This window comes from Onychostruthus taczanowskii, unplaced genomic scaffold (genome assembly GCF_017590055.1).
Source record: "Onychostruthus taczanowskii isolate IOZ18803 unplaced genomic scaffold, ASM1759005v1 scaffold55, whole genome shotgun sequence".
Lineage (NCBI taxonomy): Eukaryota > Metazoa > Chordata > Aves > Passeriformes > Passeridae > Onychostruthus > Onychostruthus taczanowskii.
The window spans coordinates 1,128,949-1,152,269 of NW_024503124.1; the positions used below are offsets into that span (position 1 = coordinate 1,128,949).

General features: G+C 43.1%; 1 protein-coding gene across 4 annotated transcripts in view; it reads right to left on the reverse strand.

The window, feature by feature from the left end:
* The window catches only part of PLCB1 (phospholipase C beta 1), a 337,610-nt gene that overhangs the window by 130,113 nt on the left and 184,176 nt on the right, over positions 1-23,321 (reverse strand). For all 4 annotated transcript variants that reach the window (XR_005953588.1, XM_041417186.1, XM_041417187.1 and 1 more), the window contains exons 4-5: positions 6,511-6,651; positions 558-637 (exon numbers count right to left, since the gene is read on the reverse strand). Coding sequence is in view for 3 of the 4 variants with exons in the window: in XM_041417186.1 (XP_041273120.1) it covers positions 558-637; positions 6,511-6,651 (221 nt within the window). In the remaining variant the exon portion in view is untranslated. The remainder of the gene's footprint in view (positions 1-557; positions 638-6,510; positions 6,652-23,321) is intronic.

Genomic DNA, 23,321 nt, shown 5'->3' on the forward strand with positions numbered 1-23,321 from the left:
GCTCTCTTCCCTTTCAGGTGTGTATTTCACCCCAAACCTTCTCACCAACAGCTTTTGTGCTTCGTGGAAAGCAGCTCAGAATCTGCCCACTGTGCCAAGCAATCCAGAGGAATGAATTTTCTCTGGATCACATGGAAACCAGAGAGATCGGACTGAGGAACAGGGACTTCTGGCATTTCTCTTTTTTGTTTTGTGATCAATAAAAGACAAAAAGGAAAACAAACCAGAAGCAAGTCAGTCTAGAGTATTCTTTCTTTTCAAATGCAGACCTTCAGCCTACAGCTGAAGCTAGAACTGTACAAGGGGCAGGGAGCATTCAATTCTGACTTTTTCTGCAATGATTTAACAGTTTGCCAAGAGAACCCCTAAAAAGGATTTTTCTTTAGATGACTTCTAGATAACAGGCTTTTTAGACCCACAGGAACCAGGACCTGTGTTTACAGAAGTGACAAGTCACCAGAGCAGAAACAATAGCTGACAAGGTGAGTAAGAAGCGTGGAGGAAAATGACGCAGAGGGAAGAGCAACACCCACAGGGCGACACCGAGGGCCACTCACGCTTTTTCCAGAAACGCGTCCCTTGACATGTTCTGTGCCAACAAATTTGTTGCCAAACTGAACACTTCATCTGACCATTCCTGTGAAGAGAAAAAGTGAATAAATGAGGCTCAGTTTAAATGTTTACTGACACGATGCAACATATTTTTGAAAATTATGCTTTGAAAAAAAGGGCCTAATTAAAGCTTGAACTTGATTTTTCCAATTACATCTTCCCTCCTCACCTGTGAGACCTGCTTTTCTCATGGTACAAAAAAAAAACAACAAGAAGACTGTTACAAATTGAAGTCCTGACTCTATCCAAGATAAGAAACAAGCTTAAAAACTCCCCAGCCAGCAGAAATACACAGGAGTACATTTCAATTACTCTGATGTGCAAGGAAGGTGCAACTCCAAAGAACTTTCTACCTGATTGTGCATCCTTACACTGTGTTCCTATCCCTCACTAAATATTTTCCCCCTTCCTGGTGTAGGGAAGAAATGCCATAGAATCATGGAATGGTTTGGGTTGGAAGGAATGTCCAAGAGGATGCAGACCCAAGCCCCTGCCATGGGCAGGGACACCTTCCCCTAGACCAGGCTGCTCCACACTGCTCCAGTCCTTCCCTTGCATCCCTGACCCTTCCTGGGCTCCCAGCAGGGCTGAACCAAGATTGTAAACTGAAGTTTAGACTCTCAGAGTTTGTGCTGCTCTCCTCCCTTGCAGGTCTCTCCCACAGCTTTTCATGGACAGCTTCAGTGTGTTTTTCCTTTCCAACTTGGTGCTTATTCACAACCTTTAATTGCAAACCTTTTTCATCACAACTGTGGTTTTGGATTGGCTTTGTTTCACCCCACTGAAAGAAAGGGAAGAAAACAAGCAAAGCCTTTTCAAACAATGTGATTTTTTTTTTTTTTTTTGGTTTTAGTTGACAAAGCTTTCAGTTTTGTTCCAAACTAAAGTTATGTTTCCTTTCATAACAGTCCAAATCCAAAATTCCCACTGCCACACTCTTTGGGAAGTATTCCCTTCTCCTTGGTCTTTCTTTTTCTTGAGAAAAAATATATACTAAAAAAAAAAAAAAGAAGGAGGATTCCATTCTGACAAAAATGGATAGGGATGGGAAGTGTCATTGACTTCCAATGAAACAAATGTTCCTATGTCAGTTTGGAGCTTAGAGCTTGTTTTACCTAAAAAACCTCATTTTTCCACATGACCAGGTGATTGATTTGAGAAGCTGGGGGGGTTTCCATCTTCTTTATATGCTAAGGTTTTTTCCCTGATGTTACCAGACCTTGTTCCTGACAGTGTCTCCCACCTGTGCTCCCAAGGATAAGGCTGCCTGCATGCCCAGTGTTTTAGTGGCCTTTGATGTCCTCCAGCTCTCAGGTGCTGGAGCCCATCCCATTGACACCACACCCCTCAGCAACAGAGGAAACACCTGTGGCTGGTGTTTCTGGAAGAGAAACCTTCTTCCCTCAGACACAGACTTGTTCTGGAGGCAAAATCAGTGCTGCTCAGATAGTCCTCCCTCCACCTTCCTGTGACCACTGCCATTCCTCTTTATTTGCTTTTCTTCCTTAGGTCTAGTTTGAAAAAATCAGGGGTGTGAGAAAGCAGAGGAGGAGGAGAAGGGCTCGTTAGCAACACAACTGCTTTGCTGTGAGTCCTGGAACAGAGAGCGTATTAAGTGCAGCATCTGTTTTTCTTCTTGGCAACTCATTTTTCCAGGCCCAAAATAGGCTCATCTTGTAAACAATGCTTTGCTTAGGCACTAATAATAGCTGCTCAGACTTCTCCCTGTGACACTAAGGGCCACAGAGACTAACAGCAACACAAAATACTATCTGGAAATCGAAAATACACTGGCTTTTAACAGATCTTGATAGACTGTTTTCATCCTGCTGCTTCTGCTGGGCTTGAAGCTGAAATATTTTGTGTAAAACAGAAGTAGGGTGCTTCAAGAGTATCCCACAGCCCCAGCTCTTCCTTTTCTTTGTCCGAACGCTTGTTGACAGGAATGTAAGGGGAACTCACTCATTATGTGCCTGTCACACACATTATTTATGTAAGCAGCCTTGCCATTTGTTCCATTCTGTTCCTTTGCTGGCTTTTCCTGGCTCTCCAAAGCAACCCCATGGCTCTTGCCAAACGTTCTGAGGGCTACCTGCAGGCTGAGCCATTCCTAACCAGGTCAAGCAACACTGGCTCATTGTCTCTCCCATTTTAGGGTCCAGCCATCCCAGAGCCCCAGCCAAAAAGCCAAGATCAGAGAATCTGCCAAGGATCACATCATCTCTGCAGCCGCTCATCCGAAGCCCTGGCAGGAGGGGGAACAACAGCATTGAGGACAGAGCTTAAAAAATAAAGAGATGCTTGGGACTGACATTGCTGGGCTCTCACCAAGCTGTGAGCCAAGGTGTGCCTTGCTGCTTCAGCCACCAAAAGGCTCCATTTCCTTGGGTGTGCTGCATGGCAGAGAGCAGAGCCCACACCCCAAACCCACACCAGTGATTCCAGCAGGCAGAGCTCAGGGAGAGCACGCCAAGGGATGGAGAGCTGCTGTGTGGAGAGCAAACAGCAGCCTCTGCACAGATGTGACACAACAGGAAAATAGAAATCTGGGCTTTTTCAAACAGGGCTGCAGCAGCGCCAGCAAACCCAGCGCTGATCCCTTATGAGAGCAGAAGGACTCGGCCTTCTGATCTTCAACTCCAAGCAAGCCACATCCATCATGCTAAGAGGGAGCTTCCTGGACTGGATCCCCTCCTGGCTGTGTCCTGCCATGCCAGTTCATCTTCTGCCCTTCCTGTGAACTTTGCTGACCAGTCATTCAGCTGTTCAGTGCTTTGGCAGGTAGCACATGAGCAGCAGCTCCTTTGGAAATGCCCAGTGCAGTAATCTCTCTTCCTCTACATGCATCAGGATACCACACAACATTCAGTGCAACACAAGAGATGAGACCTTTTTCATAAGAAAAGGCAGCACAGAGCCTTGAAAACACTTCCTTCAAATCACACCTGACTACGTATGAAGGCAATGTTCCTCACACATTTCTTTTTGGTGGGAGGTTAACAAAGCAAGCTGCTGAAATTCTCCCTTTCAGAATTTAATTTTTAAAAAAAGCCATGTCAAACGGATGTGACTTTACTTTATTCTACTGATCAAGCTCTTACATACACCGGGGAAGCTAGAAAAAGAAAGATGTATGCTGGAAAGAATAGTATAGCGTGACTTGTGAATCATCCTTCATGACATCATTTTACTTATGGAGGAATTCATCAGCTCTTAGTGATGCATTTTACCCAAAGCTCATGAAACTGAGGAGAAAGATTTCCTGTGGCTCTGACAGGGGCCTGCATGGCCAGGATTGGCAGTGCAGAGAGAAAAGGGCTGCCACGAGAGGCACCAAAGAGAGAGAGAGGAAAGAGGAGGGAACAAAGAGATGCTCACTCCTGAATCTGCTGGATTTGGGAAGAGAGTGAACTGCTACAGGAGCAGCCAGAGGTTGATGGGCTGGACTTCTTCATGTTGGGAGTGGAGACAGAGAAAAGGAGCATTTGCTCAGAACAGGGTTTGAGAATAAACTCTGCTGCTTCTGCAGCAATCTGTGGGTGCTCACAAATAAATCCCACAGTGTGAGTGCCCAGACAGGCACTCTCAGCTGAAAATAACTGAGTGCTCTCTCAGTGCTGCTTCTCTCCCCATCAGGACACACCTTCCTGCCTGCCCTTTAGACCAGGGCCTAATGAATTTCAAGCTGCATTCTTTGATCAAAGCAGGTGCCCCTCAGCTCATCACTGATGTGCTTTAAGCATCAGTTACTTTCTCCTGGAGGAAGGAACATAAACCAGCACACTGATGTTTCCATGAGGCAAGCTGAATGACCCAAGACTTGCATTCTCCTACTTTTCCCATAATTTGGCCACTGGATGTGACAAGCAGAGTTTGTAGCAGAAAAGGCAGCCCTCTGCAAAGAGAGAAATCCTCCAATGGAAGGATTTAACTGCCTCATTAAGACCATTACAGTTTACTGTGCCTTTCTCCTTAAGGGAGGGCTGGTCAACACTTGAAAAACAAGGTATCCCAAACAAAGGGTTAAGCAAAAATATTCATACACTGAAAAAGAAAGGTGGGAGAGATTTCTATGGCACTTGCTTTCCCTGGAACATTAGAAGGGTCAAAATTTGCAAGCGTGGTGCTGAAAACGTCTTGTACTGCCACTGCTCCCCAGAGCTCCCTGGGAGATGACTTGTGCCTGATGTGCTTATTTATTGCACTTGCTCTGAGTCACTGCATGGGGCTCAGAGACAATAAAGACCAAATTCTGTGTTCTGGTTCATATAAAGTTGGTAAACAGGTTAAAAAGGGAAGAAGTTTGAGATGTGTTCAACAGTGATCAATACTGTTTTGATTCAAACAATCAGGATATTTAACATGACCTCAAAGCACACACAGTTAATCTGCAATGCCTTAAAAATTGCATTCCCATGCCACAGCTGATCAAATATAAATTTATTTGCTCTATTGCATTTACAAATAAAAAGGAAGACTCAGATTCTTAGTTACTCGGATGGTAGGAGTTACTTAAGATTTAGAGCAGCCAAGCTTTTACAAAATATGATTTTATCCAATTTGAGGTTCCATTATCAAACAGAAAATAGCCCTAAAATACCCATTTCTGTGCTGTTTTAGTAAATAGATTATGGCTCACTGACTGCTGGCTAGACAGGAAAGTGAAAAAGATGAAAATAAGCTTCTGATTTGGGTGATTTTCCTTGCTCCTTGATAAGGGACAGCAATTTCTGCTGGTAAAGCTTTAGCATACCTTTTCATTTTCCTTCATAAGCATAGCTCCTTATTTTCTCCTGAAGAGTTATTTCAATTGCTTTCATTTCTGCAGTGTTAAGATATCTCACCCTGTAGAGCTCTGCATTCTCAAGCCTAAGAACAGCACTTCCCTCTCAGCTCTTTGTGGACCACCACAAACTCCTTCTGTCTCTATTCTTCTGTGTCAAAGGAAAATTGGAAATCATGGTTTTTCCAACTGGCTAAAGAAGATTAGCAGAAATGGGAATTTGGCAAGCAGAAATGTCCCCTCCTCACTGAAGGCTTTCATCCTGTGACCTTTCTGCACCTGGCCTGACAATCCTTGTTGCCTGTGAGGTGACAAAATAATCCCTTGCTGTTGTTAAATCCCAGCAGGCTGCGGAGAACCTCTTTGCAGACAATCTGGTGAAGTCCAGGATGTAAAAATGCCCTGTGGAAATTGGTCTGTGCGTGGATGCCTGCAGGCTGGGAGCAGAGCCTGCCCACATGAGTGGAAGTGGAGAGAGGAGAAGCTTTGGGATGTCTGCTTGAAATAGATAAAGCAAAAGTTCCCACTTCATGAAACAGAATTGAATGGGAGAGAAATTGGAAGAAGGAGGAAAAAACCCAAACCCAAATATACTAAGTGTAGTTTTAAGTTTTGAATTGGACAGAGGAAACTGATGGACCTGCATGGAAAAAAATACTTTTCTAAGGCAATGAAAAAGCCTTAGAAAAGTATTTCTACTTTTCTAAGGAAGAAAAAGTCTTATCAAGGGCTCTCAGCAGGCAAAATGTGATGCTCCTCCTGAAATATTGATGTGGGTTTGGGGAGCCACAGTGTAACATCTCATCCCTGAGTTAAAGTTTGTGAGTAGCACTATTTTTACTGTGATTATTTGGGCTTTACAAGCAACGTTCTGAACACGAGCCCACTTACCAGGGGCATAAATCTTGCTGAATAAACTCCTTTGGAAAAAAAAGCACCACAAAACAAAAAAAGATTGCACATTTCTTCTTGGGAACTGAGTGGCCCAGCTTCAGAACAGAACTGTGCTTCATCTCACAGCAACTCCCACTTTTAGCTCAGTTATCCCTATCTCGAAGCACTACTTCCAAAGCCTGAATTCGCTGTGCCAGCTCCTCATCTGTCAGGTGTGTTACCTTTGCAATGTCATCTTGGAATGCCACCAGGTTCAGGTAGGATATATTGACCAGGTCTGGGCCATACACGACGGTGATCATGCGATTTTCCAGGCGGCCTCCCGCGTTCCCAGCGTCCAGCAGCTCGCGCAGCTTCGGGTCCTGCAGGGGAAACAACAACCCAGGGATCAAAACCTGCTGCAAGTGTATGGCACTGAAAAAAAACTTCCACTTTGAAAATCTGTGTCATTCTGAGCATTTTAAACGTGTTGGCCTGTTGGTTCTCATCTGGTTAATGACTCATTAAAACACTTAAAGTTATTAACCCAGAATAAAAAGGAAATCACTGCTGTAAATCCTCCAAAGCCTTTGAGCTCTGTGTTGGTGCTGTACAGGCTCAGAGCTGTCCAGCTGATGGCTGCACATTCCTATTTTCAGTTATTTTGCTGCAGAAGTTAAGCAAACACAAACTGTCTTGCTTGTCAAAACAACACAATCTGTCCAAAGGCTACTGTCCTCAGCAGTGATTTTAATGGATTTTAGATAAAACTGAAAATCAGAACTTAGTTTTTCCTAAGGAATTAAGAAGACTGCTGGAATTAACTTTCTGAAACTCTATGAAATGGGTAACGGAAGTTTGGCATTGCTCTCCTCTTTCTTCTTCTTGTTCAACAGGTCATGTATTATTGAAATTATTCGTTATATTCCATTTAGATTTAGCTTTTAGTAATTTTTTCCCCTGTTTGTATCCAATACTGAATCATAGACTCATCTAGGTTGGAAAAGACCTTCCAGAGCATCGAGTCCAACTGTTCCTCCTGCACTGCCAAAGCCACCACTAGCCCATGTCCCCAAATGCCACATCCACACGTCTGTTAAACCCCTCCAGGGATGGTGACTCAACCCCTTCCGTGGGCTCCTTGCTCCAGCCTGACAGAGGAGTCACCAGCTAGCACTTCTCTGAAGGAAAGGTGCGTTCAAGGATTTGTATCAGCTATTAATAGCCTGAACCTCAGCCCCACTGGCAACCTAAATGTGAGTAAAAACCTCAGGTTATTCGGCGACTCTGCTCCATTTCCAAGAAAGCCTCAGTGTGTCTGAAATGAAGAAAATGGGTCCCTGGCCTCGTGGTGAAGTTTATGAAGACGCTCAGGTTATTCGGCGACTCTGCTCATTTCCATTAGGCTGCTCCATTTCCAAGAAACCCTCAGTGTTTCTGAAATGAAGAAAATGGGTCCCTGGCCTCGTGGTGAAGTTTATGAAGACAGATGAAAAGCTGCCCTGCATGACTGGACCGAGCCCTTTGGCAAGGGCCTGTATAATGTGAAAGCTCAGCTTTCCTAGAAGGCAAGACTGCTCAGTCTTCTGCAAAAACTAAAAGTAAAATCCCTGTGGGATGGCAGATGCTGTGCAGAGATCAAGTTATTGCAAAACTGACACAATAAATGCACTGCACTTTGAATTTCACTCTCCCATGAACCTTCTCCCCACACTGCCTGCATATGTTTTGTTTGTGGAATTCTTAATAACTTTTCGAAATTTCCACCAACTGATACCAATTAAGTTTAAAATAACAAGGTTAAGATGATAAAAAGGGCCATTTTTCATGGATCTTGCAGGAAATCCTGTACCAACAAGAGGTCAATCTAAAGGGCATCTCCTGATAGGTATCATACCTTCTTGGAGGCAATGGAGCTGTGTGTGCATTCACCAAACACTCCACCAGATTTAGGAAAACATTTTTGGAGCATGAGGTAGAAACTGAAAAGAAAGTACAAGGCTGTCTATCATAAGTGCTGAGCCTCTTTAAATAGTGGGTATGATGCCAAGTGTTACAGGAGAACAGACAGAATAATCCTACTTAAGGGCTCTGCAAATTGTGAATATCATTGTGCTCCGAGACAAAGATGGTTTCGTGGGTAAACAAGTTAATCACAGCCTTTCACAGGAGAGAAAAACAGGAGGGGGATACAAAAATAGTAGTTGTGTTTCAGAGATGAGGATTCAAAGGAGAAAGACAAAGAAATGGTATCATTTAGATCTGGGAGAAGAGCTAGAGAAATGCCCTGCAGTTGCTAAGTCAGTCATGGTGTATTAGTGGATGGGTTCCTTTCTCTTTTATTTACAGGCTGGATGTTTCAAAGCTTTGTTTTATGTCTCTGGGAGATGAGAATCCATCTCCTTTTTACCCTCTGCCGTTCCAGCCCCAAATCAGACAGATAAATGCCTCTGCTCAAGGGCCTGTCTGGGAACAGCATCATTCTTCCTGGCCCAGACAGAAGGGGATTGTCTCTCTGCTTTCCTCCTTCCTCACCACTGCCACTGCTCCCTCCCTCTCCCTGGCTGAGCCTCCTGCTCACAGCTCCACTCTGCATGATGGACTGCAGTGGGAGCCACAAAAGAAGAGGGAAGATAACCTCCTTCTTCTGTATTTACACCCAGCCAGGGATGTCTCAGGATGAATCACACTCCGGTTGGACCAGGAGATGCATTAGCCACGCACCACAGAATGAAGAAAGAAACATATTTGAATTGAGATGCTTTTTCCAAGGAAATTCATCAAAAGAGAAGTTATCTGGCACCGGCTCGGTTTTCAGAAGTGCAAATAAGTGGCAAATCAAGCAATATGTGTGTGGATTTGGTTTTCCAAATCCAACATTTTTTTGCCAGGTTTTACAAGCAAGCAGTTAGACAGACCATTGTCTTTGGGTTGCTGTGTTTGAACAGCTAAAATGTGAATTTCTCTGCTCGGTTTAAGGCTTGTCTAGCAAAGTTGGAAGCACCCAGTCCATTAGAGCAGTGCAGTGTCCAGCCAGCACCCAGCAGCTGCTAATAAAGGGAATACACCACGAGTCCTGGGCTGTCTCAGTGCAACTGCTGTGGGCCCCACACACCCCAAAGACATATTTTAATAGCTGGTTTTTAGTATTTTTTAAAATTTTCTATTTTTAACTTCAGTGCAAGAGAATAATTTTGATGCTGACATGACTCACACCCTTGCTGACCCCTGCCATGGGTGTGTTTGCCCTTCGGGGGTGACAGATGCACGTGTCAGTGACAACCTCACCCTTAGCTGATGATCTAGGTCATAATTAGTGCTTGGACCTGAAGTTCTCACACACCAAAGCCCACTGCCAGCTCCCACATTCATTCCTCATTCCTCAGCTCCCTTGTTACCCCCTTTGCTACGAAGGAGATGAGCAAAACACCCTTTATCACCATCCTGAAGACTCTCAGTGCTCTATGAATCAAAGCCCTTTTGAAAATGTCAGCAGGTTTTCCCGTGGAGATGGCAGCAAACCACATGGGGAAAAAAACCACAAACCAAGCAGCAAGCCCAAATTTAGCTTCTTTTATGTAATTGGATTGATTTTGGTGATTCCATTTTTGGGAATGACATTGGAAAGCCAGCTGCTGGTTGGGGTTGTGTTTCATACACTGGCTCAGGTGGACAGATTGGTTTTTGGGATAAGCTCTTTGCTAAACTGGGGTCTAATTAGCAACACACTGAGCTATTTTTTTTTTTTGACATTCAGAAGAATTATACCTATTTAATATTGATCACAGTAACTTTTGGAACACCTGAGCTGCTGAAGTTTGGGAGCACACCCATGGGATGGCCAATAAACAGCAGCCATTGGCAATACCCACATAACCCATCCAAGTTCCCTTTGTAGCTCAGTATTTTAAGTCTTTGATGTTTCCTGTTGCTTCTTGCAGTCAAAAGGGATCAGCTTGGATTTTCCCTTCCACTGGAGTCTGGTAGGAGCTTCAGCTCAAGGACTGGAGGTGCCTGAAGACTGCCCTGGAAATAGGTCAGGAAAATCAGTGTTTGGATGGGGCAGTGCTGCTTCAATTCCCAGAGGGAGATGGAATTTGTGAGCAGGCAAATATGGAGGAGGTGATAAAGATGGTGTTGGCAGCACAAAGAGCTTTAGAATCTATCAAAACTCAAATTAGTCATGTCAAATTGAGGCTAAGGTTGGTCAGAGGATTTTCTGCTCATTTGAAAAAATCTTCCCTATTTGGTTCAGCTGTCTTGGGAAACTTATCAAAGAAAATATACCTTAAAACAATGGGAAATAAAGAGAGAATAAAAAACCCAAAAAAACAAACAAACCAGAAACATAAAAAAAAATCAAAAAGCTTATGGGAGTCCTACCATTTTCATGAACAAATGCAAAATAATGACTTTTTGTTAGAAACCAGGGTCCTGTAGACAGATGGATAAAAATAGATTTCAATCAGACTTCCCTAACTTTCTGCTGCTGCATTTCCTTTTCAGTGGAAATCATAAGAATAACATAAACTTAGAAAGGCACCCCAGCCACATTACAATCCCTGCTTGCCACTGTGACTGGTGTTATTAAAATGTAGGTCCTAACCCTGAAATCCCAATTAGTGTGTGCTCTGCACAGCACAGCAAATGCCATAACATCTTTTATTAGTATCACCAGCTCTTCAAACTGGTTTTTTTTGTCTGAAAACCTGCAACACACCATCTGCCTGTGGAAGCCCTCTGGTTCTTTCACACACGGTTATAAAAGGCTGCCACGAGGTTCTGTGGCACTCAAATGCTGAATTCAACACACCAGGGAGCAGCAGGTCAGCCCTCCTGCTTACTGATGCTTCCCAAAGCTGCAGTGATGCCTCAGGTTCAGCTTTTCTATTCATCTTGGAGAGCAGCTTCTGATCCCTTTAAAAAGGAAAGGAGTCTGCCCAATGCTGAAGGTTTTCCTGGGTTTGATGGTTACAGATAATGTGATGGCCAAGCTGGGTGATTATCCAGAGAATCACAACTTCTTGGGATGCTGGAACAGGTGTGCAACTAAATATTGGGGATTTTTGGTGAAGACATTGATTTACAGTGCAAAAATCTCTCAAAACTATTTCACAGAGCTATAGGTTACTTCAGAATTCCCTGCACAGAATTCCCTATCATAGTCTACATTACTACCTGTAACTATCATGATCCCAAATAATTGCATTTATATCCTGATAACTTCATGAGAGACTTGAAACAAACTGATTTTCATCTTAGTTTTCTGCTCATCAAAGTGGGATTTCCAAGCATTCAAAAGTGCATTTATATTTTTCTAGCTCAATATGATGTATCCCAGAAGAGGGACTATAGAGGAGGAAAGAAGCTAGCTACATATGCAAAGAGTTTTCCAGGAAACACAGGAGTTTGAGGCTTAAATTAAACAAAGAACCTTGCTAAATTAGGACTTTATATTGTGACTCCAATGAAGGCAGAACTCCCACAGAATTTCTACAAATAGAACAATGTCTTGTCTTCAAGAATTCCTTATCACAGAGTGTTTATCAACAATTATATATATACACATGCATATATATAGATAGCATGGATATCTCATATATTTGACCCAGATTTCAAAATACCAGTTCTTAACAGTTTAAGCACCAGGTAAGTTGCTGGTTTAGGGGCAGTAAAACAGGAAGTAAAAAGTGACTCCTAAAATGACAGCACTTACCCCTGTGCCAGGTGAGCACTTTGGCTGAGTCGCCAAGGCCCAGCTCTGCTGCAGACCCAACCAAACTGCTCAGTGCAAGCTGCCCAGCACAGAACACAGCTGAAGGCAGGAATAGCTTTCTGAGGCTCTCAAAATGACTTTGTAGCACCTGTGGCACCTGGAGCACACAGCTCTGCTGTGCCAGGCTCCTCGGTCCATGATGATACCCGAGTTGCTTCTCATCCTTGCGTGTGCACCAGCCTGGCCCTCAGAAGCAAAATGTCCTTTTTAACTGGCTGAAAGTCACTGCTAACAATCCCCACACAGGTTTCACAGCTGGTTCCAATTCCCCGTCAAATTCACATCACTGGGCTCCCCATCAAGTGCATGGACAGACTCATCCTCCAGAGAAATCTTCTCTTCTCTTTGTTGAGAGCAAAGTCAAACCTCTCAAGTTTGTCTTGCAGCAATCCCTCTCGCTGCTCAAGGAGAGTGTCCATACATGGGAACCACGTCTGCAGAACTCAGTGACAGGATTTTGTCTGTCTGTCTCAATGGCAGCCATGTGAAATGAATAGACTGCAATTAAGGTATCAAAGATATTGAAAGCAGTGTTCTCCAAACTCTCTTTGATTGCACACAAGGCACAGGAAGTTTGATAGCTAAATGGATTTATTTGTATCAGGTTATCCTTACCAAAATCCTTGTCATTAAACCACAAATCTATTTAGCCTAACAAACACTGCAGTATGGTTTCAATACAAATAATGTCTTCACACATTTCACAAAAGAGTATCAGATCAAGATATAACCAAAATATTTGCAAATAAACTTCTCCTCCTTTCTAAGGTTTCAGAATGGGTTCCAAATTTGGCGTGGTATCACCATAGCTACCTATGCACAGAAACAGAGCCAGGATCTTGTTTAAACACCCAAGTCATCCAGACATCATTTCTGTGCAAACCAAGTCAGTGTGCACAAAACAAGAGGAAGTTTCTTTAAAAAATAATCTCAATCATCTAAACTGGTCTCAATTTGACCATCTGCTCAGTTAATACAGTGGAATATTTCTGACATATGACACAGCATGAGGTAAAAGGAGTCAGAAATGCTTTAGTCAGTCCCTAGGGAAGGAGATGCAAGGCATCCACTGACTCCTGCAGATCTGGTACGTGCAGCAATCCCAAATACCTCAGATGCAACTAAAATCCCAGGGCTGCTCTTCCCACAGATATTATCAGGGAGGACAGGGTGCCATAAATCACACTTCCAACAGTCAATGCTGATTAACCTGCTCTGTGAAACACCTGCTCCAGAACAATGGCTGTTTTTCCTAAAATAGCTTAATCCAATTCCATGCTTGAAGTAAGAACATCAATACATCAAGTTTACCAGGACCAGGCTATAAAAAGAGTGAAGATACTTCATTTTCTGTGATGTACAGCTTTTGAGGAAGAGAGAGCACGTGCCAGCTTAATCCATATTTTTCTTTGGCAAAGGAGTAAGAAGGAAGCCAATCTCTGCCTGTACAAATGAACTTTGGAAAAGAGAGGACTGTGTCAAATAGTCACAGACATTTCCAAATATAATTCTAACTGGGAGCTCTGAAAACGCAGGATGAATTCATGCTGACTTCCTACAACACCAATGTTGCAAGACACGGGTTGTTCGAAAACATCAAACGTGATAAATCAGTATTTTTGTAACACTTTAGGGACATCCCCCCAGAAATCCTGGCAGTCCTGTGTCAGCCATCCCCAGCAGGAGGACAGAAGGCATCCTCTGGAGGGAGCAGCTGATGTGCTGGACAGCCAGGCTGACAGGTCTCTTTTCACCTACAATTTTCACTGGCACCATGATTTCTGTACCAGATGTGCTGCAAAAGTTTACTGGGGACAGCACCACAAATTCACTGATGGTAGTTCAGTGCTAGTTTTGGTGAAGACACTAGTGAGAGTATAAAATCAGATTCATTTCTGGGGAAGGGAGAGAGATGCCCACAGGATATCCATGGCATACACAGTGAAAGCAGGATTTTATCTGAAATACAAAGTGAATTAATTGCACGTGCTGAGGGAAAGCCCAGGGCCACCTCATTCCTCTTCTCCTGACCTTTCTCACAGTTCCAGTGATCCCAGTCCAGCTTCCCTGGGTCTCTCATGCTCTCGTGACAGAACATGAAACAAATATTCAGCCTGGATTTTATTTTCGTTTTCCATCCTCACGCTCATATTTCTCAAGATGTTTTTTTCTAGGCTCGTGGTATTTGAGTTTTAAATTGTTTGCAAGACTGTGTGTTCTAACAAAAAAACAAGTGACAGTATAAACCATCTAAGTAAAATCAGACTAAATGTGGTGTTTTTCAGTGCTTTTGGATGTGGTTGTGATTAACATGACAAAACTTTACATATCACAGTGTAAATCCCAATTTATATTGATGCCAACTTGAAAAAGGTGAAATACCGAGCAGCTACAACCATTCACAACCTTCCTCTAGGTGTTCTCTAACTCACGAGCATTTTTTACCAATTTTTATCAGCTGCAGATGGCTCAATATTATAAAGACAGCCTTTAAACACACTTCCCTTCCCTGCTTTTCCTTCCTCAAAATTCCACGAGTTTTTCTTCAATTTAATTTTAATGGAAGAGATGAACAGACAGTGTTAAAAAGAAACTCATCTCATTTTCATGTCACTTTTATGAACTCGTTTTCTTTGGTCTGTATGAGACTATTGAAAAAGCTATAAAAAGTCTTTAAATGAAATGATTTCTACAGCAACTTGCACATCCCCAAGGGCAGGAATAGCTGGAACAGCAGCTTAATTTTCACTTATCTGTAAATCTCACATGCACTGTTCTTCCCATTCGGAATTGCTGCGTAGAGTTATTTCAATAGTGTCGCTTCAGAGGTTGAGGTACAATCAGCTCTTCATTTATCTGAGTTTGTCAAAATTTGAGCTGCTTGAAACGAGCTGGATGAGAGCATTGTGGGAATGCCACCACGCTGCTCTGGAGTGCCCCACCAGGGCTGCAGGACAAGCACTGGCATTGTGATGCGTTATTTTGTTTTTGAGCTGGTGGAAATGTGTACATTGTGTCTGAAATGCTGCCTGCACCAACTACCCACCCCACACCAGAGATGAAACCCAGAGAGCCAGAACTGAAAACATCTGACTAACGAGCTGCTTATTATTGCAACATTTCAGATGCACTGATCAGCAGAGGGAAAAATAAAAAAAAATAAAATGAAAAGAGCCTGTGTGCCATGCCAGCAATATTTTGTTCACTCTTACCTGTCTGAGAGACACTTTTTGGTGTCATTTTTTTTAAATTACAAAGTCACGTGGGATGCTTAATGCAAAACGTTTCAATTTACCTGATTTTAATTATTGTAAACACTCACTGCTCCCATTACCTTAAAGTATTTAATTCTAGGAAACTAATTTGCAGCACAGGAAAGAAAAATAAGCCATTTCAATGACGATGCAACAGAAGTGGAAATTGTTTCCTTCTTGGGCTGTAGCAAACATTCAGCTCCTGCAAACCAGCCTGTGAGCTCAGAACAGGCTCTTAATGGCACACCTCATTAATTATTGATGGCTAATGATGAGTTGTCCTGCACTGTCCCGTGTCACAGAACCTTCCTGCACCTTGAGCAGAAGCAGAAATACATGCAGATGCTTGACACCAACAAACTGATGCCAAATTAGCCCACACAGATGAACTAATTCCCTGTAGATCTTGATGGGGCTGTCCTGGCTCCTGGTGACAACGCAGCTCAGTGGGAATTGCAGCCAGGGGACCACAAGGCCAAGGGACTTGACTCTGAAAATCCATAAAATCAGCTAAAAACCACATGGCAAAATCATACGGCAGACACCACTGCCTCAGACAGCAAAGTTAATAGAGAATAAGTAATGTATAATAAAAATCTATTTAAAACTCCCTTTTAAAACTTGGTCAGTTTCTATTTATTCCAGAGAGGAGGATTTTCTCTAAGTACATTTTAACTTTTAAAATAAGTATCTAAAATAAAATAAAAAAAAAACAACAAAAAAAACCAAGTAGAAATATGTTCCTGATTGAGAAGACAACATGATTACTGAAGAAAAAATAAGAAGTAAACTCTACAAGGAGCATGAGTAAGAACCACAAATATGTTTTGCTGGCTGAGGAGGGAGAGACAACAGTGAATAAATGCAGACACTGGGTTTGGGTGGTTTAATGACAGATTAATTTCACCACCTGTGAAAGTACAGGAAACATGTTCAGTCCCTGCTAGGGAAAGGACATCCAAGCACTGATGTCTCTGGCAAGCAGCTGCAGAGGGGAATTCTTCAAGGGATGCCATGGACATTATTTTAAGGCATTGGTTTTGTACTCCACAGTTTTGAGAACTAGTTGGGGAAGAGAATATAAAAAGGGTGGCTGGATCAATTTTACATCAAGCCTGAAGAACACAACACATCACTTGGAGAACAGTGCTGAAGATCATCCTGAGTGTCACAAATCACATATTTGTGAGCAGCCAAACAACGTGAGAATACCAAGACGTGGAAGAGGAAAAATCAATGCAAGCAGAAAGTGATGGAAATGGTCCCAAAAAATCCAGATGCAAACTTTTGAGCGAGCAGTTTTGGGCATCTGAATTATTCACATGAGTTCTAGAACCAAAATTCACTCATAAACACACGTTGCTGCCTGTACATCTGCAGGTCCAGAGCATTAACACAACTGCATCAAACTTGGTCCTTCAAACTTCTCCAATTGCATCAGTTTTCCTCATGGTTCATAGGGAAAGCAACAGGGACAGCAGCTGCTGCTCTTCAAGAAGCAGACAGCTCTCACTGAACACCTCTGCATCCCTGATATCCAAGGCTGGCTCTTTTCCACAGCTGAAATAATGAAACTTTAGGAAAGCACAAGGGGACAAGGAATATTTTGACTCCAGAACCTCACGTGACCCTTGACTAAGTACCAACACCAGGTGATGCACTGAAATCAAGAGATAAGGGAAATGCTGCCCTAAGGCACAAACCCAACACCTCTCCTCAATTCCAAGAGGTTCACCTGGACTTACAGGAGTTGAGAAAGGGTAACAAATTGGCAGAGGAAGTTTAACCATGATTGTTTTTAAAGCTCCTCGTGCAAATCATGGCAGCTTGCAAAGAATTCAATTTCCTCCATTCAGAGGGTGGATCAGCAGTTCTCTTCCTAATTTCACTTGCTAAGTGCCAGACAGACTCCCAGTTATCCAAGAATTTAATGAACTAAATCCAGCCATTTAAGGCTGTTTCATCTAGATAAGAAGCTTTCCAACTTGAAGGATAAAAAGCCTTAAAGGCAATGGAAAATAAACCACACTTTGATGTGTATAAGCTACCCAAGCAGTTAATTTTCAATGATAAAAATAAAATTTTAGCTGGGGGATGACAAGTAAATAGGCTTGGCAGGAGAAAGGAGTCCAGAAAAGAGTAGAGGAGGCTGGAAAATTCCTGCACAAACTCCAGGCCACACTTTGTGCTCCCCCCTTTGCTGAACTTCCCAAGGATCCCCAGTGGAGCGCTTGACTGAGCAGAACTATGAACTCCAGAGTTTGACCAAAATATTTCTGAAAGGTTGCAAAGTCCAATGCTTTTGGAAAGGGAATTAAAAATATTTTGTGCACATAAGATTATGGCACTGAGGGTACACTTCCTCCAGTTGGATCCCTTCCAATACATCCTTGGGAAGTTATAATGGATGCAATTTGGAAAGGGATATTCTGCAAATATGAGAATGCCACTTCCCCAAAACAACAATCTGACACTGGGTTTTAAATAAAGATGCATTAATACCTTGCTGTTCTGAGTTCTTTTTTCCCCCCCATCCTTCAACAGGAAATAAGGAGACAAACAAAACCTGGACATCTCTTGTGATAAGAGAGGTGGAAAATCCTGAATTTCATTGTCTTCATTTCCCCCCTCTGTAAACTGAGCTTTTCTCTCTTTTGCTCCTCTAGAATCTATGAGTTTAATTTTTCTTACATTGTGATCAGCTGCTCTTGCCTCACTGAGAGTGTTAACCCAGCAGAAGTCTTTTTTCCCCTTTGAATGATTTTTACGAAGAATAAACGTATGCTTCATACTTACACATCTGAATAAGCTCTGAAGTGACGAAGCACAAAACCTCATGGCATTCACGTGAGCAGAGCTAAGACCTTCCCTTCTTTCCTGTCCTGCCTGTGTCCCTGGGATGCTGCTTTGAAAAGCCACCAGAGCCACCTCAGCCTGGGGGATATCCTGCAGCACTTACACCTGCTGCACTTGGAACCACACAAGATACACCTGGGTATGAATGCTGCCAGCCTGGCAGGGCTTCCCACTGGCCACATCCTGCAAGGAGTTTGGGAATGCTGCAGGGCAGCTGTCAGGCCACCTACACCTCTCTCAGCCTGGCAAGGCTTCCCACTGAGGCTCCTCATCCTGCAAGGAGTTTGGGAATGCTGCAGGGCAGCTGTCAGGCCACCTACACCTCTCTCTGTATTCATTTCTTGATTCCAGCCCCCTCCACAGCAGTGCTGCCGTAGAATGTTTCCCTCTGGGTGCCCAGGTGCTGTCTCCCATGACCCAGAGGTGATGAGGAACAACGTGCCTCGGGTCTGCTGAACCCTTCAGCACCCCGGGAAGAGTATGAAGGTGCCAGTTTCAGTTCTGTGGGGATGTGTGTGGCTGGCCACGGTGTGGACACAAAGGCTTTCTGTAATTCCCTGTTCTATTCAGCTTTTCTTGTTGCAGCAGCTGAATCCCAGCAGGGCTTTGGAGAACTCTCCCAATCCTGTGACAAGCAAAGCTGCCTGACCTGCCAGTGACCCCAAGCCCTGCAAACGAGGTGAACTCACCCACAAACCAAACAAATCCCTGCAGATAAACCTTGTGTGTAATGGGTCGGTACTATAAATAGGGAGATCAATAGTGCCTGGAGTCAGCCGGAATGCTTCAATTAATGATTCCCCAAAATAGCAGCAAGGCAGGGCCACGTGGTACACAGAGCGTGAGCAACACGGGTCAAAATCTTCTAAGCACCTTTTCTTCCTCTTTCCCATATTTTCCATACCATTTAGACACTTAAATAGGTTAGGATTTGTTTTATTTGCTCAGTGGGCTTGTTTGAAAAAAAATCATGTCTTTGGCAATCTGTACACTTTTTTATAGATATACTATAACAAATATATTTCTTTACTATTTCTGTAAGATAATTTATATTGGCACCACCATCTGGTTTTAACTTTATACATGATGGTGGTACTTGTGGCATTTGCCCCTTTCTGTGCAAGCACAATGAACAACAGGGAGTAAATTCTCAGCAAATTCTTTAAATGTCTGTTTGATTTTGCTTTTCATCCCAACTCATACCTAAGCTCCTGGAGGAAGGGAACAACAGGATGTTTGGAAAGAGGGATAAATGTGACATTGGGAAATGGAATAAAAGTACAGCCTTACACCTTCCCCTGGAAAAACATCCTGTGCCAATAGGAACATGGTGAATGGAAGTGTGCTTGAGCAGCCCTTTGGGCAGCATTCCCTGCAGAAATTTATTTCTGCCTTATCAAGTTTCTAATCAGTTTTTAAAACCAGGCTGCTGAATAGGTGTAAATCTCCTGAATGCTAGGAAATTCACTGTGGAGACAGAGACTTTCAGGCTGCAGTGGATATCATCTCCCAGAAATCTGACCTCTGAGCCCTTTAACTGCAACTCTGAAGAGATACCACAGGAGCCACAACCAGACTGTACTCATGATTCAAATGGATTAAAAAAAAAATTAAAGACCACAACTAAACAATTTTTTTAAAAAACCCTACAAACAAACAACTCACAAAACCCCCCAATCAAATTATAAAAACAACAAAAGACCCCTAACTTACCACTGGTGGTATTTTCAGTTTTAATACAAAGGAATGGAGAAATTTAAATTACAATGGAGAAAGTTTTAAAAAACATAGAAAGTTGATAGAAAGTTAGGGCAATTGACACAAATAAACTTACTGCTCTCAAATCAGTTTGCCAGAACCTTTATCAAACACCCCTTGATGTGTTTAATCATTTAGCACCTTCAGAGGAGTTATACCCTAATCTGATACTGCTTTTCCCTGCCAGCCCTAAAGAAAATCAAAATTCCAAGGACTGGGTGAGTCCTTGCCTTGGTACCTGATCTTTTCTGCTGCCATTTGGAGCTGTGTGTGCTTCTTCCATGTGTACAACACATCTGCTGATATCCACATCTTCTGTCAAGGGAGCTGTGACCCATAAAAGCTGCAAAGTGCCACCCAAGGTCTGGATTTGTTCGACACCTTCCAAGGAAAAGCTCCACTCTTCTTGACAGATCTAATATCTAATAATACCCTCCTCCCTCTTCCTGCCAGTGCCTCTTGTAAACGCTGTTTGCATTTCCAGACAGATCTAATATCTAATATCTAATATCTAATAATACCCTCCTCCCTCTTCCTGCCAGTGCCTCTTGTAAACGCTGTTTGCATTTCTTCGGGTTTGTTCTTTGGGTCTCACTCAGCCTCTCTGATGTTTGGGATGATAAACGCCCCCACATCATCCTTCTGAGGAGTCAGAGAAAGGCAGGGCTCAGTTCTCAGCTGCTGCTCTGGGACTGTGAGGGAGCACTCACACAAGCCCCAGGGCAGGGCACCCCACAGGGATGGCTCTCCAGTTACCCAGTGCCACATGGCCACACCTGACTGAGCTGCACGCCCTGGACACCCCCTTGGATCAGGTCAGACCCTCCTGGTGTCCCACATGGAGGTTCTGCACCTTCCTTCAGAAACCTGGGAGTGCCACTGCAAGCTGGTGCTTCGTTTGATGGACAAGGAAAGCACAGAGCACAGAACATTCATCTGCTTTTCAGTGCACTCAGCACAAGCCCAGCCCGTGGGACGAGCGAGCTGCTCCAGAAGGATGTCCTGCATGAACTGGGAGGAGAGGCTGAAGGGATCCCAGCTAACTTTGTGATGAGCAGAAAGCTGAAACCTCACACCTTAAAAAACAAGGAAAACAAAATACACTTCCATGGGCACAACAACATGAGCTTGCTGCTGCCTCTCTTGAGGCCTCCTGCAAGATCCTGCCCAGACAAGGATGTACAAAAACAAACACTGAAAAGCAAGTTCCTCTTTTTTTAAAGCTCGGAGCAGCTAACTGTGCTGTTTCCCTTTAGATCAAGTGGCAGCAGCAGTGAAGCAAATACCTGAGCAGAGCATATTTTATTAGATCACCCGTCAGGCAAATTCTCTTTTGTCTTCAAAACAAAACAAAAGCGGCCACAGTCCCAAAAAAAAAAGAAGAAAAAAAAAGCAAAATAGGACAGACTTTTCTGAGTAGGTTTCTATCAAGATTGCTTAAAAAGCTTCCAAATACTGGATTAATGCCATTAATGGAAGCACTATGCAAGAAGACTTAGGAGATGCTAGATCCAAGACAGGAAGGGCTGTGCTCAGGACTTTGGGAGCAGAGGAGCATTTGGGATGAGCTCTGCTGGCCTTCCAGAAGCTGTGCCAGGGGGAGCACTTTGTGAATAATCCCAGTGACTGTAACCTGAAATTCCCCCATCCCCAAGACAAGAAAGAAAAGCAGAGGGGTTAAACAGGTGTGGGCTGCTGCAGGAATTAATGGGGCAATGCTAACGCAAGGCACCGAGAAGCACAAGGATGCCCCTTCCTCCTCGTTCATGGATTCCTCTGAGGGTCATCAGAGGGAGCTCTGCAGGAGAGGGGGATGAGCCCAGAGGTGAGGCTGATGGGCTGCAGTTTATCCCCAACCCGTGGTGGGAGCAGAACAGGGATGCACACACTGACCCGAGACACTGAGCAGCCCTGGAGAAATCCGTGTTCTGCAGAGCCACGAGGAACGTGCCCAGAAAGTTCCCTTTGGGTTTGTTTTGGCTTTTTCAAGGACTTCGATTACATTTACAATTCCTACAGACTTTAACGTTTAAAAAAAAAAACCAGGTGGATTTTTTTCTTGCTTTAATGTATCTGTTTCTGACACATTTCTTTTGCCAAGGTATGACATTTTAACGCGGGCTTAAGAAGAAAGAAATTTAGAGAAGGGTATAGATTTTTGCAAGAGCTCTGATTCAAAAGGAGATGAAAAAAAAAAGCCCTTAAAATCTTTGAAGAAGATTCTATTGCTGAGGCACAAAATACTGAAAAAACCTGATTATTCTTCAGGCAATAGAAAAAAAAAATGAGTAAGTGGCTTTGATATTTGTAGGATGATGTGGACAATGTCACTTGCTTTTTTCCCTTTCCAAGCCTTTTTCTAAATATTCGGACTTTCAAGCAGCAAGAAGCCTCTCCATATTTTCAGACACAAAAAAAGAAGTATTTCCTAAGGGGAAAAAGAAATGTTTTCTGTTAACTCCCCAGCTGTCTGAAAGAAAGCAGCAGAAAAGGGGATGGGGAAGAATTCTCACACACCTGAGACAGTTTTTCCAATGAGGAAAGTTTTTAAGATTAATTTCTGACAGTGCCTGCCAGTTGCTCACCTGAAAGTCTTTCTCAATCTCTCTGGACCTTTTATTTCCATGAGTCTTTCTGTATGACTATTTCTTACCATAAAAATTCCTCATTTGTGAAAAGATATCAATTCTGAGATTAACTTTAAGAGAGAAAATGGTAGGTCTTAGATAACACCATCACCTATGGTACCATGGATGTAAACATGAGCAATTTAAAGCTTTCAGGGTGATGTTTCTTCTATTTTTTTCTTCCTTCTCCCAAGAGATTCCTCCTCTGCTGTATTTCAGTTCTTTTTTCTTCAGATTTCTTTTAAGAGCCCCTGCGTACTTGATTTTCCTGGATCACTGTTTCAGCCCATGTGGCTCTCACTGTATTCTGTCTTCTGTGAATTTCAGCAGCTGACATCCCTCATTTTCTCTGGCTGAAAGGAAAATTAAATATACACCACTTAATCAGCCTACATATGCTCGTTTTCCTTTGTCCTAACTGTTGGGGTGTAATAGCTCGGGTTTTATTTGCTGTTAACAGGCTTGTAATTGTTTTTGATCAAATAATAGAGTGTTTGTTCAGCTCTGCAAAACAGACACACATAAAAACACAAGTTTTGTGTACAGCCATTGTGTGAGCCGAAGAAGGGTTCAGCAGCTAAGTGCTCCTAGTGACTATCAGATTAAATCAGTCCATTTATTGAAGTTCTACAAGGAGAATATGAATTTTCAAGTACTCCACCAAAGCGCACCAAGTCGTAACAATGCCATTTGCTGTTATTTATCCACCCTACTGCACCTCAGGCTTTGTTTAACACTCCTGTAGCTCCATGCTCACAGCACTGTCAATCCCAGGTAGCCAA